The sequence below is a fragment of the Scardinius erythrophthalmus genome (genome assembly GCF_964197995.2).
Source record: "Scardinius erythrophthalmus genome assembly, chromosome: 2".
Classification (NCBI taxonomy): Eukaryota; Metazoa; Chordata; class Actinopteri; order Cypriniformes; family Leuciscidae; genus Scardinius; species Scardinius erythrophthalmus.
The window spans coordinates 37,558,447-37,576,833 of record NC_138222.1 but is presented as its reverse complement, the minus strand read 5'-3'; the positions used below and the strand labels follow the sequence as shown (position 1 = coordinate 37,576,833).

At 37.6% G+C, this 18,387-nt stretch overlaps 3 protein-coding genes across 11 annotated transcripts in view; 2 read left to right on the top strand and 1 right to left on the bottom strand.

Moving 5' to 3' along the window:
- Positions 1-6,865, bottom strand: part of celf1 (cugbp, Elav-like family member 1) — a 32,552-nt gene extending 25,687 nt beyond the window's left edge. For 5 of the 9 annotated variants that reach the window (XM_081354138.1, XM_081354142.1, XM_081354140.1 and 2 more), the window contains exons 1-2: positions 6,594-6,779; positions 4,697-4,741 (exon numbers count right to left, since the gene is read on the bottom strand). The gene's annotated coding sequence lies outside the window, so the exon portion shown is untranslated. Of the gene's footprint in view, positions 1-4,696; positions 4,742-6,593 lie in introns of all 9 variants that reach the window. The other 4 variants (XM_081354145.1, XM_081354143.1, XM_081354146.1 and 1 more) reach the window with 4 other exon arrangements.
- Positions 6,866-7,651: 786 nt separating this feature from the next.
- Positions 7,652-10,360, top strand: ptpmt1 (protein tyrosine phosphatase mitochondrial 1). Its single transcript, XM_081354124.1, has 4 exons — positions 7,652-7,924; positions 8,055-8,135; positions 8,223-8,414; positions 9,521-10,360. The coding sequence occupies exons 1-4, from the start codon at positions 7,778-7,780 to the stop codon at positions 9,650-9,652; spliced, it is 552 nt and encodes a 183-aa protein (XP_081210250.1). The 5' UTR covers positions 7,652-7,777; the 3' UTR covers positions 9,653-10,360.
- A 2,976-nt stretch (positions 10,361-13,336) lies between these two features.
- On the top strand, positions 13,337-18,070 carry ndufs3 (NADH:ubiquinone oxidoreductase core subunit S3). The gene is made up of 7 exons (XM_081351966.1): positions 13,337-13,475; positions 13,885-13,941; positions 14,304-14,401; positions 14,515-14,664; positions 14,884-15,009; positions 15,325-15,444; positions 16,905-18,070. Exons 1-7 carry the CDS (start codon positions 13,421-13,423, stop codon positions 17,064-17,066), a joined length of 768 nt encoding a protein of 255 aa, XP_081208092.1. The 5' UTR covers positions 13,337-13,420; the 3' UTR covers positions 17,067-18,070.
- The last annotated feature ends 317 nt before the right edge of the window (positions 18,071-18,387 follow it).

Below are 18,387 nucleotides of genomic sequence, written 5' to 3'. Positions count from 1 at the left end.
TGTTTTTCTGTGCCATTTCATCAGGCTTTAAACTAGTTTAAATCCTCAAGTCATTTGTGTTCTTCACTGAATTCAAGCGCTTCTCACTGGATCTCACAGCGCTGTTTAGTGGTCGCGTGACCAAGACCGATCAGCGTGTAAACGCATCTGCTTTAGTAAGCTCGTGCTGCACTGCCATATGAACTTTGAGCCAAGCAGATAAATGGTCCGTGTAGTGCATGGTTCAAATGAGTAGCGCTGTTTCATTCCACTTTTGGAGCGTAAACATTATGTCGAGCATTTATTTAATTTGTTATCGTTTTAGAGGAAAATTATCTTTATTGTTTTATCACCCAGTCCTACAGTCTAACTAAACACACTGGGATGCTGCAGCATTAGGTCCGTTCCACAATAAAAAATTAAATGCAATACACCACAAAATTAAAATTGTCAACTCCAGTCACTATGGTAAACATGGAAGCTCAACCATGCTTGCTTCACAAGCAAGAAACAGTGAGGTTTGTTCTCGCACAGAGCAAGCAGAGTTGAGCGTCCGTGTTTACTAGCGATGCACCAATATAATTGTATATCGAAACCTAAGTTAAGTTTTCATTTAGCCGAATACCAAAACCAGAAATAAACTTTGGGTAGTTAAATGTGTAATTGAATTATTGTGTTCTTCTCAGGTGATAAATGAATTATTGTAGTGCATTTTTTTTTTTTGTCAATAAGCCAGTTCTCGATATTTCAGCCAATCAAATGTTGATATATATTGCTCTAGCACAGTGGTTCTCAAACAGGGGGCCCTTGACAAACCTCCAAGGGGACCTCAAGATGACTGTGCAGAACAGACTGCAAAAACTAACCCGACAGACACTCAAAAACGGCTCACTGGCAGCTTGGTGTGTCCTGGCCTTTAGTCTCACTAAAATGGTCTTTTTGGACTGAAGAGGGAATTGAGTTAGGTTTATTTCAAAAGATCAAGAATTAAGATTTTTTCAAGAGAGAGTGCTGTGCACATTTCCCCTTTTTTCTTTTTGGATCGTTACAGTGAGACTCATTCTGCCTCCAGCAGAACCACCAGTTTCACTGCCAAACTGGAGAAAACTCACAGCCAACTCAACCTCTGATGATGACAAACTCCAGCTTAAATTCATGTGCAACAGAAAGTCAGGCTGTGTCTTAGGATACTGAAATGTGTATCAAAATGAACAATGATACAGACCAAGCATGTGCAGCGCACATGGTGACGACGCATAATATAAGATATAGTCCCTTCCGTTACTACATGCAATAAAGAAGTTTTTTTTCTCAATGAAATATAATGTAACAATATTGTCATATTTTGGAAATGTTTAAATCAGGGCTGTCAAAATGGCTGAAAAACTGAATTAAAATTTTATTCTTAAATATCACTAATATTCAAATTATATTTGAATGAAATTTCAGTTAGAGGGAAAAATGCTTTTGGCTTGTCTACTGAGGCCACAAGAGGCCTAAAAAAAATGAAATAACGTGGCTGTGTCTGAAAGGAAAAAAACGCTGCCTTTGGAGGATGCATTCAAAGTTAGGAAGGCACATCCGAATCTAATGCTAGCATCACTTCCTGTCTCCTGAGACACCTTCATCTGATACATTTTTACATAACGATATTCTTTGCTGCCTCTGATATCCCACAATCCAAAAATAAAGATGGCGTCTAAAAGTTATAGTTGGTGGTCAGTTTGAGTGTAAATGTAAGTTTTTGACCAATAGCAAGAAATTACTATTGTGGTAATTAAATATTTGCTTCGTTATCACCAAAGCTCACTGTTTTTTCTATAGATCATTAAACCGTTACGCTGCCTGAGAAGTCTGTCCGAAATCAGTTTCATGAGGTACCTTCGTGCACAAATGCTTTAAATATATTTTTTTAAATTGCATAAACAATTACGAGCATAAGAGCATTGGGTATTTATGAATAGTTTTATACAAAGAGTCGAATTGCCAATCACACAGAGTGGCTTTTGTGTTTAAAAACATGATATGCAACAACAAAGTCTTGAGACATCTTTTTACATGGCTTTCTAAACATGCTCTCGTGAGGCGCGAGTGCAACAGTCGAAGATGTCCATCTAGCGTATGTTTACATAATGGAAAAGCAGCACAGAAAATGAGTTGGCTTGTGTGAATGGCTAGTTAACCTGTTTTGACATAACCACGATCTTCTCCGCATTGAGCTTCTCTATTTCTGCAATGTTTTGTATCTAGAGCAGGGATGGGTGACTTTGGTCCTGGAGGGCCACTGTCCTGCACAGTTTAGCTCCAACTCTAATCAAACATATCAGAACAAGCTAATCAATGTCTTCAGGATTACCAGAAAGCTACTGGCAGGTGATTTTTAGCAGGGTTGGAGCTGAACTCTGCAGTACAGTGGCCCTCCAGGACCGAAGTTGTCTATCCCTGATCTAGAGGGTTCAACTGGATAGGCTAACAAAAACATTAAAACGCAGCAATGCCATCATCGCATCTCGTGTGCCACGACGCAAACCTAAAAGTTTTTGCATTCTACGTGAATTTTTATTTTAAATTGGACAAATATTCAAGATTCAGATTTCAATTTGACAGCCCTAGTTTAAATGTATAGGAATAATTATTTAGGTCTTTAAATGGCATTCATTACCCACATTAGCAGGAGCATAAACAGGAATGTTCCCGACAGGTGCTGCTGCTGACCTCCATGTGGTAACTCCCTCCTGGAGAGCGTTGTCATGATTCAACAGCTGCCATGGTGCAGCAACTGTCAGACACGAATTTACCACAGCGAAATCTGACAGAAGTCAAAGCTAAAGAGCTTTTTTCCTGAAAGTATTAGCATGTTAAGTACAAAATGAAACTGAAGACTTTCAGTGGCTCAGTACAAGTATTTTAGTCCCCTCATGAGTGTCTTAAAGGTAATGCAGTAGATGATTGATGGCTCCTTTAAAGAGCCTGCACTCTGACACACTTCCCTTCCCCCTGTAATGGAGACATAAACCCCCCTGACTTTGCGCTAAGCGCTCAAACTCACGCCTACAACTGCACTCTAGACTCTCCAGCCGAACGCTCTTCTGAAAACCCTCAGTATTTATGTAAATACACACTCAAATATGAGCAGAGTCTGACGGAATTGTCAGCCCTCAGTTGAAGATAATGGAGGTGTTGCCATGCAGGACAAAAATCCAACTGCAAAGAACAGCCCACCATAGCAGCATCAACTCACAAGCGTGCGTGTGTGCACACTAACTAGTAACCAAGGAAACGGTTTGTCCTCAATTCGGAGCACTAAACACCAAGGAACAGGGAGTTCATTTCATGCAATTTTGCTTCACGCAGCTCTCTAATAGCATGACATAAATGGACAGAAATGGAGGTGCAAAATCCTAAATGACAATGGACCTCCACGTGTTGCTGATACATCATTTAACCTGACATACACCGACAATAATTATCCAAACGCTAGCAGACATCCAAAAAGTGTAAGAGTGCAGTGTAAGAGTTTGCACAAATGACACTGCTAGCTCTCATTAAAAGTTAAATACTCAAGGAACTACAAGCACTGAATGTCCAAATAGTGGCCTGTCTTCTTCCGACAACTACTCATTTCAAAGATCAGTATAGTTGTTTTGCTTTACACAGTGAAGTTCTCAACAGGCATGCAATCAGGCTTGAAAATAACGAGGTTACATTTGTGCCAAAAATAAGTTGACTAATTTGTGCTTTATACTACACATATGTCCTTGTCTACAGTCACTGCCTACTTGTTCAGACAAATTAGTATATGTTGATATGTATGTTCTCTGTTTATGTCATTGTTCTGTCATTGTCTTCTGACGTCTTTACTGTTGTCGTCTTGTCGTCCTTACTGTACTCTTGTTCTGTCATCTTTACTGTTGTCTACGGAAGGCGGTTTCAAAAAAAGGCGGTTTGGGCCAGTGTGTACAGATATATAAACAAAAAACAAGATACAAAGTCTTATCTGCCAGCAAAGTGTGCAAAATAATTGCATTCATTCATGAGTGTGGAAAAAATAACGTGTTAAAATGATTTCATGCATTTAACACACCCGCCACAGACTTACGGTCATCTTAAATTTCATACAGTTGGATCATACAGTTGACAAACATGAAGCAGGGCAAAAACTCACTGCATAATGGAGTCTATGGAATGCAGTTAGAATGCACCTAAAATTCAAGATATTAGGGCAAAAATGTCCATGTATGAATTGTCTCACATTTATCATATGATCTAGTTAAGCAATATCACACAGCGCTGTTTTTGTACGGACAGAACAAGACTACAGTAAGGACGACAGAGAAAGACGACAGTAAAGATGTCAGAACAAGAGTATATAAACAGAGAACATATATGTCAAAATATACTGATTTTAATAATAGACATGGACACATATAGTATACGTGTAGTATAATGCACAAAGCAGGCCACTCATTTCTGGCACAAATGGAACCTCATAGAAAATAAACTGAAAATAAACTCATTTGCGACTTCTCAAACTAATCTGTTGGCTGAACATTTGTGTGCGCAGTCTGATGATTCTAGTCAAATCATGTTCTTCTGAGCGCCAGTCATTTGAAATATGAATACCTACCTTTCCCACATTCACAAATGACATTGTGATGTCTCACTTAACAAATAGTCCATTGTAATACATCCTAACACAAAAGTGAGAACAACTTACCCTCTCTGTGGCCTTGCTTTTTTCTGAAACGTTGCTCCCGTCAACCTGCAAAAAGAGCGTCGTATGGTTAGACTGGCATCTTATCAGTGAACATCTGTGATGATTCCCAGTACTTGCTGTCCTTTACCTCCATTACCATGCTTATTTGCGGTTTTCGTGTATAATTTATACTGCCTCTATTAGAGTTGGGTTTTCCTTTTAATAATTCTGGGAGACAAACAGATCTTACAAGAGAGTCAATGCTGCACAATTTGCCAATGTCAGATAAGGACTAAACAGGTCGGTTACAACTGGCCTTGAACTGGAATGAAGAATAATAAAATGCAAACGCAGAATACAAGCATATAGCCTATTGCCCCTCTACATTAGGATAATCTAAATTTTCAGTGCAACATTTTTACTTTATTCTCACAATGCTAGCTGTGTATTTTTTCTGACTGGTTACGTGTATGCCAAAGGGTGTATATTAGTATATTATATACTATCTGTACATTACAATGTATTAGTTGGAGGAAGATTCATATTCATTACAACATTATGGCTAAATTATCCCGTTAACAATCTCAGCCAGGTTAAAGAAATCAAGTTCATTATCAAACAGCAGAATTAGACAAAACACCAAAGATCCCATTTCAAGCAATCACGTCAAGCAGAATGGACCTTCTTGCTCTTCAGGCGGTCACATTCAATAGCATGTTATCAGCCTATGTTGTCTTTTCCCTGAAAAGCTTTTACCTACAAGGCACCCATTCTAGACATAACTCATTTCTATACCAAACTACAACTGAAGGTCACAACACTGGTAACATAATAAAGCTTTCCCAACAGAACACAGTCCATTCCACATTAGATTACCACCGCATTAAACACCGACTAGTCCTGATATAGGACAATAATGCAGATTCCTTAACTCTTGTTCAAAAAGCTTTAAAAATGCATTATTCCTTTATAACGATTTGGCTTGGAAATAAAAGGACAATAGTCCATTGTGAAGCTCTTATCAAATGATAGTGGTAGTTCACGTGACAGTCCTGAACAGCAGCAGCTTTCTGTTCAGCAGGCCTCTGTGCTCAAAACCCAGCAGGCCAGAAACTAATACCTCTCACTGCATTTAACTTCACACATTTTGTTGACATACTTTGTGGAAATAAGCAGCAACATAAGCAAGTTTTAAATTAAATTAGATACAAACACAGACACTGAATGCGCTGATCTCAGAAGTGCTTTTGCATGTTGTATTTATATTTCATTAGCACGTTAGCTTTGAAACAGCAAGTAGAAGGACTACCAGGTAGAGACATTAAATTCGCAGCAAGTACTAGGAGTCGCTAGTTTGACTTGCTATGATCGATACTTCCAGAGATTAAGTCACACAGCTGCATGTTACTTGCAAAAGGAGCTTTTTGCAAATGGAGAACATGGCAGGCTCTGTGCTAAAACTTAACACTGCTACTATACGAGCACATTTGCTACGTTCATTTGAATTTAGCCGGGGAGTGACCATGCGTTTTCCAACAGAACCTCTAGTTACTTAATTTCCAGACCGATCGCTGTGAAAATACATGCGATTTTAAGACCGCGTGTGCAACACAGGGGACGACCTGTGTGAGAGTTCTGCTCATCACCTGCATTGTTTTAATTGCGTTGCATCATTGTTACACTTCTCAGTGACGCTAAACTTAGCAGAACAGCTCGGACAACACGCCGAAGTTACACAGGTTTAGATTACTCTTGACGCAACCGTGCATGTACTACTGACCAAAACAGCATCTTTAACCGAAATGAGCCGCGGTGGTCGATCTGCTCTTACATAATGACGCATGTTAACGCGTGCTAGCGACCGTAAACAACCACCAGTTAGCTCGCGCAGCTACAACCGTGAACAATCAACACTTACCCTCGATGCCCCCTTTTTCAAACGGAGGGAACTGAGTAGGTATGGTGTGCTGATACAGGGGAATTATTGTTTAGTGGGATTTGTGAATTAGTTATTTTTCTCAGATTACGTCTTCCCACGACAACCTACTTTCTGGGTGAAACAGGGACGGTGCAAAATGGCTGTCTTTCCTGCATGCACCATCACATTTATTAAAAGGGGATTGGGGTGGAGCCTCTGTCGAAATGTACTGGGCAAATATGTACTTTTGGAGCCAAAACGTTGATAGACGTGACTATAACAACAAATTATTTTGGTCTTTTATGACAAATTGCCATATAAATACTTAAAACAGAAGTTATAAGGAATTGGTTGAAATACGCCCCCCTTCTTAAAGAGACAGATACACGTTTCTCTCACGTGGTCGCTGAAGTCAATAAAAACCCAAAAGGCCTGCGCGTGTGATATGAGATAAACATCAAATGTGTGCAACTGACAGACTGGTTAACGTGAATTGTCCTTTTAATGTCTGTGCAGTTGTGTTGGTATTATTATGTGTTTTTACTGTAGAATGCGTTATATAATGCATTCACAATGCCAAATAATCCGAAGAAAGCACAAATACATTTTATCCACACAGTGTAAATGGACATTAACCACGTCTGCAGGCACATATCCGTATATATCCGTCTTTATCCTTGTGCGGTTTGAATCCTATTGGACTATTAACCGGAAATTCTGTTGCATTTTTTTTTTTTTTTAAATGAATGTAATTGATTAATTAATGTTCATTCACAAACACCATCAAACAAGAACACGATAAACTACAAAATTAAACGAGACTCATGCAAAGGTAGGCCATGGACTTTTATTTTAAGTCTCTATACTTTACACACAAAAATAGTTTATTGTATCAATGGCGTCTGATCAATAGCTTAAGATAGGTCATTTTTATTTTTATATTTTTTAAGATAGGTGTTATTCCTTCATTTTCTATTCGCTGGATGTTATTGGAAACGAGACACTGTATCCCGCCAATTAACCTCCAAAACAGAAGAGGGCAATGTCGAAGTGACAGTGACTGTGACAGGCGTCGAAGAAAAAACTTAAAGAGCGTGTCTTTCATAAAGCAGTGCTATGATGTACGAGTAGTTGAGAAAGAATGAAACTTCAGTGATTCGTTTCGTTCGTTTACATGTGGAACGATGTCCAGTGTTCTAGCTAGGATTTTATTTTATCCCACACTCGCTTACAATGTTGTCATGGAAAAGGTCACCTCCAGACAATGGTTTAATCGCGTGGATCCGACTGTCATTCTTGGTGCTCTCCCATTCAGGTCAATGACAGAGGAGGTAAGATTTGACTTTTACTGTATTAATGAATTACAGACAATTGTAATGATCCTAACACCTTTATAATTTGCCTCATATCGTAGTCCTGTTTAAGAGTTTAACTAATCCCTCTTGTCTCATTTGGCTTTAGTTGGTCCAAAAGGAGAAAATCAGAGGAGTCATTACCATGAATGAAGAATATGAAACAAAATATTTCTGCAATTCAGCTGAGGTAAGTGTCTCTCCTAACTCTTTCACTCATTCCCAACTATAATCACAGGTGGCAATGCACATCTAAGGATGCTTATATTAATAACAGGAGTGGCAAGCTGTTGGCGTTGAGCAGATCAGACTGGACACGGTGGACCTGACAGGTGTCCCCAGCCTAGAGCACATCCACAAGGGTGTGGACTTCACCCTGAGACATCGACAGCAAGGCAGTAGTGTCTATATTCACTGCAAGGCCGGCCGTTCACGCAGTGCAACTATTGCAGCTGCATACCTCATCAGGGTGGGTATCAGTCTGTCTGCCTGCCCTAAAGCATGTACAATAGTAAAACCAGCAGCATCAATACAAAAAGCTCTGTGTCATAGGTCAGCACTGTAAACAATATTTGTCATTTTGTGGTTGTACATTTCTTTAGCACATTCTTTGAGCATTGTACAAGACACACCTGAAATTGTTTCGCCATAATATTATCGGTGGAGAATTTTGGAGAGGGGACATTAATATATAGGTTAATTCAAGTGATGCTGTTCACTTCTCTACATGAAACCCACACATGCATGCAGAATACAAAGGGACTTTTACTTAAAGTGCCACTATTATGCTATTTTAAAGTTTCCTAATGTTGTTTTGGAGTCTCTTACAACAGGCTTACATGCATCAAAGGTAAAAAAAAACCTGTTTAATTTTCTCATAATATACATTTGCACATCACCACATTTTCAATGATTCTCAAACGACTCGTCAGATTAATCAAACTCTACAGTGCGCGTATCGAAAACAAAAACGCCCGTTGCCATAACAACATCAGCTCTGCTCGTCCTGAGGCTTCCTACACCGTAAACTAAACACAGTAACGAACGATGACGTCAATCGTACCATATCAATGCGAGCATGAAACACTGGAAGAACTAGTTATTCAACTCGAACCTCCATCACAAGGACAACTCGAGCAGGACGTTTCTCAGTGATACACTACTCAGTTAAACGTAATTTCACTGATTATACACACGCAGTATATTATTTATATGAATTTGTTCCTTCTTGAACCAGTATCAACCAGTTATTTCTGAAGATGCTTATGTATAATTATATGCATTGTATCATGCATCTGCATTTGATGTTAAACCAAGGTTATAACCATGTAAAATAATTAGAATTTATACTTGTAAGTAATATAGGAATATATATTTTTTTTATTTTAAAATATGTTCACTCTTAAACGTCTGTCTAATATGTCAAAAACAGCTCCGTCAATGTTCTTTGTCTCATCACAGTTATGAATTAGCCTACATTAATCACAGTTGAGTTGTTTGCATTCATGGATATTGTCTCCCTCAATGTCTATGGTAGTTATGGCCCTGTGTTTAACCTTTTTTCTCCTTTCACAGCTACACTGTTTGAGTCCAGAGGAGGCCTGTAAGATGCTGGCCTCAGTCCGGCCTCATGTGCTGATCCGCTCAGCCCAGCTGGAGGTGCTGCAGGAGTACTATAAGCAAGTCTGCGCTTCAGAGTCCAGCTAGAAGATACACAGTGTACAAATGCCAACATTCATGTTGAATCTCTTATGCTGTACATTGTTAATAAGTTGTTTTTTCCTTTCTGGAGTGCATATTTTTTATATATTTGTATAAGAATTTGTGTACTATACATAAACAGACTTTAAGCGATAATGTCAATCTGGATCATTGGTTATATTGTGAATAATTTTTTTTTTTTCTATCACCTCAGATGTTTAGACAGTAAATTTCCAAATTGTATTTATTTTTGTTTTAGTTAGTGATTTAATTTTTTTTTTATAATATTAGAACAGATTTTTTTTTTTATCCCACCTAGCCTCTTTGTGTTGGAAGCTGTTCAAAAACCTGCTTCCTTGTGATTATGTATAAGATCATGATATTTTTTAATTGTCTACAGTAAACATAATCTTGAAGCTTAACAGAGCCTATGTATTTAATTATTTATTGTTATACACTAATCAAATAGAGAGAGGTGTACAACTGGTTCTGAACTGACTTATTTAAAACCATTTCAAATACATTTTAATGAATATGATAAAATAATGGTATACTGTGGTCTATTTAGTGAAATATGTGAACAGCGTTTGTAACCCTAGAAGGTCTACTGTATCATAGTTGATACATAAGTTTCTAATGCTTCTAAACTATTCACATGATCAAAACATTGCTCAAAAACATGTTGCACACAGTCGTGGTTAGGTTAGAATGCTTTATTAATCCCTGTGAGGGGAAACTCTTGCCATCATTGCACATACACATCTCGAACAATACAAACTATTACATCAAATTAAACATTACATTAAAAAAAACCTAAGACATAATTAAAAATGCTATACAAAATACAACACAATCAATCAATACAGTAATTACACATCTTCATTTAAAAAACGAATTGCAGCCGTGATAAAAGACCTTTTAAATTGCACAGTGGAACACTGAGGCATCGCTAATCTCTCACTAAATTAACTTTTGCTAAAAAATACTATATACTATATTGTGGATTATTCGCGACAGAATCAGAACATTTTTAATTTTGACCTTGTTCTCTTTTCAACAGCGACCTCAAGTGAATCGAGTAAGGCCAATATAAACCTTTTTTTTTTACTTAAGTAAAAAGTCAAAGCATTGTTTTATTATTGTTGTATGTAATATTTACAGTACCTTATGCCTCTGAATCTATGCCTGCCAACCTACCCTCATATCAATATCAAATTTATTTCTAGAACACAGTTCCAGTAGTGGGATTGAATGTGTGATTGAATAAGTGCACTCAGTAACGTCCACAATGGTTTCGGACACCCAAATGGCTGCTCCCTCAAATATTGCCCTATTTAAAAAAAATGGGCTTTTAGTGAATGTGTTAGCCTTACTGTTATCTATAAGCTAGTGTGCTCCAAAACAATGACAAAATTCGCATTTATAAGACCAAACCCAGCGTTGAAAATGAAAATCAGGTTGATGTCAGAATCCAACGCCAGATTGACATTAATCTCCAACGTTAGACAGACGTATTGTGGTTGAAAATGAAAATCGTGTTGGTTCTGATGTCAACCCGACTTTCATTTCCAACCAAAGTGCAACCCCTGCAACCAAAATCATCCCCTGACTGACGTTACTACTTTCTACTCAAGGGCCGTGACAGAATTGTAGTGGAGTAAAAAGTATGATATTTGTCTTTTAAATGTAGTAAAGTAAAAGTAAAAAGTTTCCAGAAAAAAATAATACTCAAGTAAAGTACAGATAGGCCTACTCAAAAAGTGTATTTAAGTACAGTACTCAAGTAAATGCACTTTGTTACTTAAACACCAGGATCCCTTGACAAATTCTTCTTTCTAATACCAAAGGATCTTAACCCAAAACGAGTTTCAGTTTAATTAACTGTCCAAATGAACACCAAGATATTTATAAGACTGAACTATCTTCTGATAATCTTCTGTCACTGGTAATACAGTTTCTTTATTTCTTCTAAAAATCAATAATCAGCTCCATGGTCTTCTCCACAATTTATTGTCTTCAATTTTAAAAGTAAGTAAGTTTAGTAATTTACCATGCCCTTTGCCATATGATTAATAGATTGATAGTTCATACACTTTTTTAATAAGTAAAAGGCCTTTTTGTATGAATCTATAAATGTCCTCCTTCAGGTCGTGGTGCACGTGCCGTTTTGCTGTGAAATATAATAATTTCAAGTTAGTAATATTTTAAGATAAGCATTCACTGGATTGAAGCAACTTAGGTTTGCCTGATTATCCATTCACTATGATACAACAGGCTTTTGAGGAACGTTTATTGCATTGCTCCCACAATTAAAACTACAGCATTTTGATCATAAGACATATTATTAGGGGGCATATGACAACTGATGTTTAGGTTATACTTAAGAAGAAGCATAGAAGAATAAGTCTGAGAAGTCTGTTATAGGCCTACTGCTATTGAAATCTCAGTGGTTTAGGCTACATTACAAGCCATCAGAATTTAATCTTACATTTTGTCCAAATAACAACAACCGCACCAAATTGCATATTTGTGTTAAGTTTTGGCCTCTGAAAAGAAAATGTTTCTCTCCTCCTTGAGTGTGAGCTCCATATTCTCACTATATCATACTATATGGGCCATAAAAACCCAATGTATTAAATATGATACAAAACATAAAACACACATAGCCTATACAGACATCCCAAGTCTCCCGGAAGTTCCGGGAGTCTCCCGCATATTGATAGCGGCTCCCTGATACCCGCAAATGAGTTAAAGTCTCCCGGAATCTAGAGCGAGCGAGACAGAGCGCGCGTGCACAGCAGAGAGGGAGACAGAGCGAGAGACCTTGCGTGTGTGCGTGTGTGCGCACGTAAGATAGAGAGCATCTGATTGGCCTGTTTCGGTAAATCAACCAATCAATTGTCAGTGTGGGCGGGTTTTATCTCTTCTCCCGAACCGCATTAATCAGTTCAGTGTATCTAGAAACAGGAGCGCCATGGCAACGGGAGAGTGCCACAAAAAACATGCAAAAAACGAAAGTATAAGATACATTTTACGGCACACTACATGAAAGTGTACCCCTGTCTTATAAGAGTAAAACATAATGAGAGTCTTGCACGCTGTACAGTTTGTAACAGTGACTTCAGCATTGCCCATGGCGGGTTAAATGATTGTAAAAGACATGTTGAGGTGAGTTCAAAAAGTTTCATTTAATTCATGTGCATATTATTCCTTAGACCTGTTTAAAGCTGCAATGGAATATAAATAAAAGCAGTTTACATGAATAGTAGCCCATAAGCAGCTTATAAATAGTAAAAGTAATCTACAAATTATGAACATAAAATGCATAGGCCTATAGAAATTATGTATTATGCTTTTATATATTTTAGGGACAAGGGGGGGGGGGGGGGGGTTGGGGGTTTGGGGGGTACCTCCCTGAAATTAACTTTTGTAGGTTGGGATGTCTGCCTATAACAAGATATTTAAAGAAGATGGCCAGAAAGTTGACTGCACCCATTTACTTCCATAGGAAAAAATACTATCGTCAGTGGGTGCCGTCAACTGTCTGGTTACCAACATTCTTCAAAATATCTTCTTTTTAACAGAAGAAAGAAACTCATACAGGTTTGGAACAACTTGAGGGGGAGTAAGTATTAAGTAATGGTTCATTTTTGGGTGAACTATCGCTTTAATGCCTCGATTGTAGCGCCTGAAGGTGGCAGCAGCGCACTGCAGAACGCACCCGTAACGCCAGCACCAGTAAATCCCGCGAGGAAGGACGGTGAGGGAGTAAAGATGGCGGCCTCCTTGGTTAGATTTGTCCGCAGCGGTTTTGGAAAAAGTCTGAACGGTAAGAAATAAACAAGAACAGCACAGACGTGTTTAAGATGAATTATTTGCTCATTTAACCATGATTGTCACTGTGCAGGACCCAAACAAGCTCTCCTGTGTTTTAGGCTTTTCTTCGCTATTGACCTTTACAAACACACAGAGAACGCCAATGACAGTTCCGACTGATTTACAGTTATAATCTGAATTATGCCAGTTCAGCTTCTTTTATTCTTGATATTTAGACATCACGCTTCCAGTGAGACGAATTTTTAGTTATTTGGAAATATAAGTGATGTCTTTAATCTAGGCTATGTTTTGAATTTCATCAGACACAAACTACCAATTTGGTTTATTTTGATGTCTTGACCTGAACTTGCCGCAATGACACTATATTGTAATGCATTGATTCCTCTCAATTTCTCTCACAGTTGCTAGACAGAGCGCTGCGATTGTCCAGACAAGAACAACGACAACCGAAACCAGACGTGAGTAGATTTTTGGAAGTCTGTTGTTAACGTTGCGTCTTGCTGTATATTAGGTGTCTTTAATTACTTACGTTACTTACATTAAAAAAAGTGTTGGGTACATGCTATGGTGTGCATTTTGTTTTGCAAAACACTTGAGGTGAGATAGTTAAGGTCAGGGACAGGTGTAAAGGAAGGGTCAACAGTGTAATTATACAGCAATTATTTTAAGATGGTAATTTTTTAAATATAAGTAAAGTGTGGAAAATAAAGTATGTACGCAATAAGTGCATTGTATCAAATTAATTATTTAAATCTTACATAGTAGTTAAAGACATGTATTAAAGTAAGACCAAATGTCTTTTTGTTTTGTTTTGCATTAGCTACTGTAAGGCCCAAGGATCCAGTCACCCACACTCAGCTTTCAGAGTTTGGCGAATACATTGCAGAGATTCTCCCCAAATATGTGCAACAAGTTCAGGTAATTTATTCTCATGTATATCTTTGTCAGATCCAGATGACAGATTAGTGATTAGTTGCACTCTGCAATTCCTCAAAAATGGCTCTATTTACAGCCTTTTGTTTGAATCCTAGGTGACCTGCTTTAATGAGCTGGAGGTAATGATCCATCCAGAAGGGATTATACCTGTTCTCACCTTCTTGAAAGATCACACAAACGCTCAGTTCAACAACATGACTGACCTGACAGCTGTGGATGTCCCTACAAGGCACTTTCGCTTTGAGGTGAGCATGCTCAGTCTCAACTATGAAATGTCCATAAAATATGATCTTGATTTTGTGTTTTTAGCAAGTTAGATTATTTTAATAGACTTGTAATTGTTAAAATACATAAGTACTGCACATAATATGCATACTTTGGTAGCCTGGATGGCGAAAGTTATTGGCATTTGAAATACAAATCCATCAGAATTTTTTCTGATGATCCAATTTTTTCCTTTTCAGATTGTGTATAATCTGCTGTCCCTGCGCTATAACTCTCGAATCCGAGTGAAGACCTACACTGACGAGCTGAGTCCTCTTGACTCCTCTGTGTCTGTGCACCAGGCAGCTAACTGGTATGAGAGAGAGGTATGTGTGTCTCACTGTAATCAGCTGAGGTTTCATGAACAGGTTTTGACATTTGTATATTTCACACTTGATAGATGTCTGTTTTGTGTAGCATATGCTCAGACACAACAATCTGCAGCGCTCATGCAGTGGAGCCCCTGAGCTGCTTCCCACATGCTATGACACCACAGACTCTGACTGAGGGAGGGTTGAGGGTTGTCCATTGTCTAATGGTCCATTAGATCATGTATCATTGCTGTAGTTGCATGCAGATGTTAAGTCTGTTTTGGCTGTTTGACAGTTTGGCTTCACTCTGAAATGAATGTTTCATTACAGATTTGGGACATGTATGGAGTTTTCTTCGCAAACCATCCAGATCTGAGACGTATCTTGACAGATTATGGATTTGAAGGTCATCCATTCAGGAAAGACTTTCCTTTGTCTGGATATGTGGAGGTAAATGCACAATTCATTGTTATACACCTTTTAATAGTTTGGTGTCAGACAGAGTTTTTTTTTCTTTTTTCAAAGAAAATCATACTTTTATTCAGCAAGGATGCATTGAAGTGATCAAAAGTGACAGTTAGAACATTTATAATGGTACAAAATATTTATATTTCAAATAAATGCTGTTCTTTTGAACTTTCTATTCACCAAAGAATCATTAATACACAAAAATATTAAGCAGCAAAACATTGATTTTTAACATTGATAATAATAAGAAATGTTTCTTGAGCAGCAAATCCGCATATTAGAATGATTTCTGAAGGATCATGTGATGCTGAAGTAATGATGCTGAAAATTCAGCTTTGCATTGCAGGAGTAAATTACATTTGAAAGTACATTAAAGGTCCCGTTGCATGCGATTCCATGTTTCAAACTTTAGTTAGTGTGTAATGTTGCTGTTAGAGTATAAATAATATCTGTAAAATTATAAAGCTCAAAGTTCAATGCCAAGCGAGATATTTTATTTAACAGAAGTTGACTACAAAAAACGGCTCGATTGGACTACACCCCTCTACATCCTGCATTAGTGACATCACCAGAACCGTTTCTTGACTAACCTCCGCCCACAGGAATGCTCCCTCAACTCTACTGGCTACTTGCACACTTCTTATAACTTAGCCTACTGTGTTTACTCAGCTCTTACGGTGATTTTCTGAAGTAAATCTGACGCTTCATCTTTTGTGTGATGTACAATAAACTTTATTAAACTCATCAGTACATGTTTGATTATCATTCAGACAGCAGACTTGTAGGTTATTAATAAATAATGGATACATAGCCTACAAGCAGATGACAAATACGTTATAATAACCGTAATTAAACTACTAAACCATACCTGTTTCATCTCTATACAGCACTCTGTCTCTGTAGGCATTATTGTCCGACTCGAAATGAACGCCGTTACTGAGAGTTTCTGATATTATCATCATTCCGTGAGATGAATTTTTCCTGACAGACTGAGCACGAGCTCATGAAGCTCCGCCCCCTGTGTCGTCCAGCAGCACCTCATTTGCATTTAAAGGGGACACACTGAAACGGCTCGTTTTTCTGAGCCCCAAAAAATGTCAATTTAAACATGCTGTAAAAAATGATCTGTTGGGTATTTTGAGCTCAAACTTCACATACACACTCTGGGGACATCAGAGACTTATTTTACATCTTGTGAAAAGGGGCATAGAACGGGACCTTTAAAATAGAAAACATGTATATAATATATGTATTTCACAATATTACAGTTTTTAATGTATTTCTGATCAAATTAATGCAGCCTTAGTGAGCATAAGAGACACACAATAAAAAGAGTAACCTCAAAATTTTAAACAGTGTATGTAATTTTAATTTACTTTAAACATTCCTGTAAAAGGGGTGTGGCTTCATTTATGTTGAGTTGTTTTCTTCTATTTTTTCAGGTGCGTTATGACGATGAGGTGAAGCGGGTTGTGGCTGAACCTGTGGAGCTCGCTCAGGAGTTCCGTAAGTTTGACTTGAACAGTCCATGGGAAGCGTTCCCCGCATACAGGGAGCCCAAAGATGCACCCAAGCTGGAGTCTGGGGACAAACCAGCAAAGTAACCCTGGAGAGCTGTAATGATCAGAACATATTTATGTAAATATAAGACCCTGTGCTACATCTAAATAAAACAATGAAACGACTCCTGTTTCTGCATGTCATTTTAATGTTTATAAATTACTTTTTTTGTAATAATACTGATTACACTTTTAACATTTTGATAGTTGTATCTGCGTACACAACATACTTACACAAATGAAAATAAGTTCTTTTCAGATCTCTGAATTATCAGGATTATGTGTTTATCCTACAATTTTAATAATTTTGTTAAAAGTGATGTGATAACATTCCTTGGTTGTTAAATTGAGAAAAAAAAGTGACCAAGATAACGCAGGAAAATATACCACTTAAATGTTTTGCTAGACATTTCTCTCAGGTATTCTAATCAAAATGAATTTAGTGTGTATATGAATAATGCTTAAATGCAAATTCTTAAGTTCACTGATGTCTGATAACCGTTCTCTTATCTTTATAATTCAGCAGTTAAATGTGCGTATAGCCAAATGCCTTTAAGGTTTTATATACCCCAGTTACCTCTGCAAAAGATAACAATAAGTCATACTGACAGGTTATTTCCAAAAAGATTTTTATCTGCAAACTCATGAGTTTTAGCCACAAAATTGTTTAATTGCCATTCAGGAATGTCATAGAGCAGTGCAAAATTATAGGTATAAAAATCTCTCCTCCATAATTAACTGTGGCTTTTATTTACCAATCTCATTACAATTTGTGGCACGTCAGCTACTCGGCTGTCTGCTGCTAGCGTTCTCTCATTCCCTCATCAGTGGGGTTCTGCTGCAGTCGTCAGCTCTGCATGTCTGCTTTATTGTGTCATTTCTTTTATATAATTTACTTTGTAATACTGATTACTGTTATGCATATTCAGTGGCTTGCGAAAGTATTCAAACCCCTTCATTTTTTTTTTACATTTTGTTATGTTGCTGCCTTATGTTAAACTAGTTTAAAATACTTTTTTCCCCACATTAATCTACACTCCATACACCATAATGACAAATAAAAATAAAAAAAAACATTTTTGATAACTGCACATTTATTAAAAAGGGAAAAACTTAATAACATAATTGCATAAGTGGTATACTCTTTTCTGGGACACTTGAAATTTAACCTCAGGCGCATTCCAATTTCGCTTGTAGAGGTTAATACACTTCGAGTGGAGTTAACCTGTGGCATATTCAATGGAACGGGTATGATTTGGAAAGACACACACCTCTCAATACAAGGTCTAACAGCTGAAAATGCATATCAAAGAAAAAGGTCAAGCCATGAGGTCAAAGGAACTGTCTGTAGAGCTTAGAGACAGGA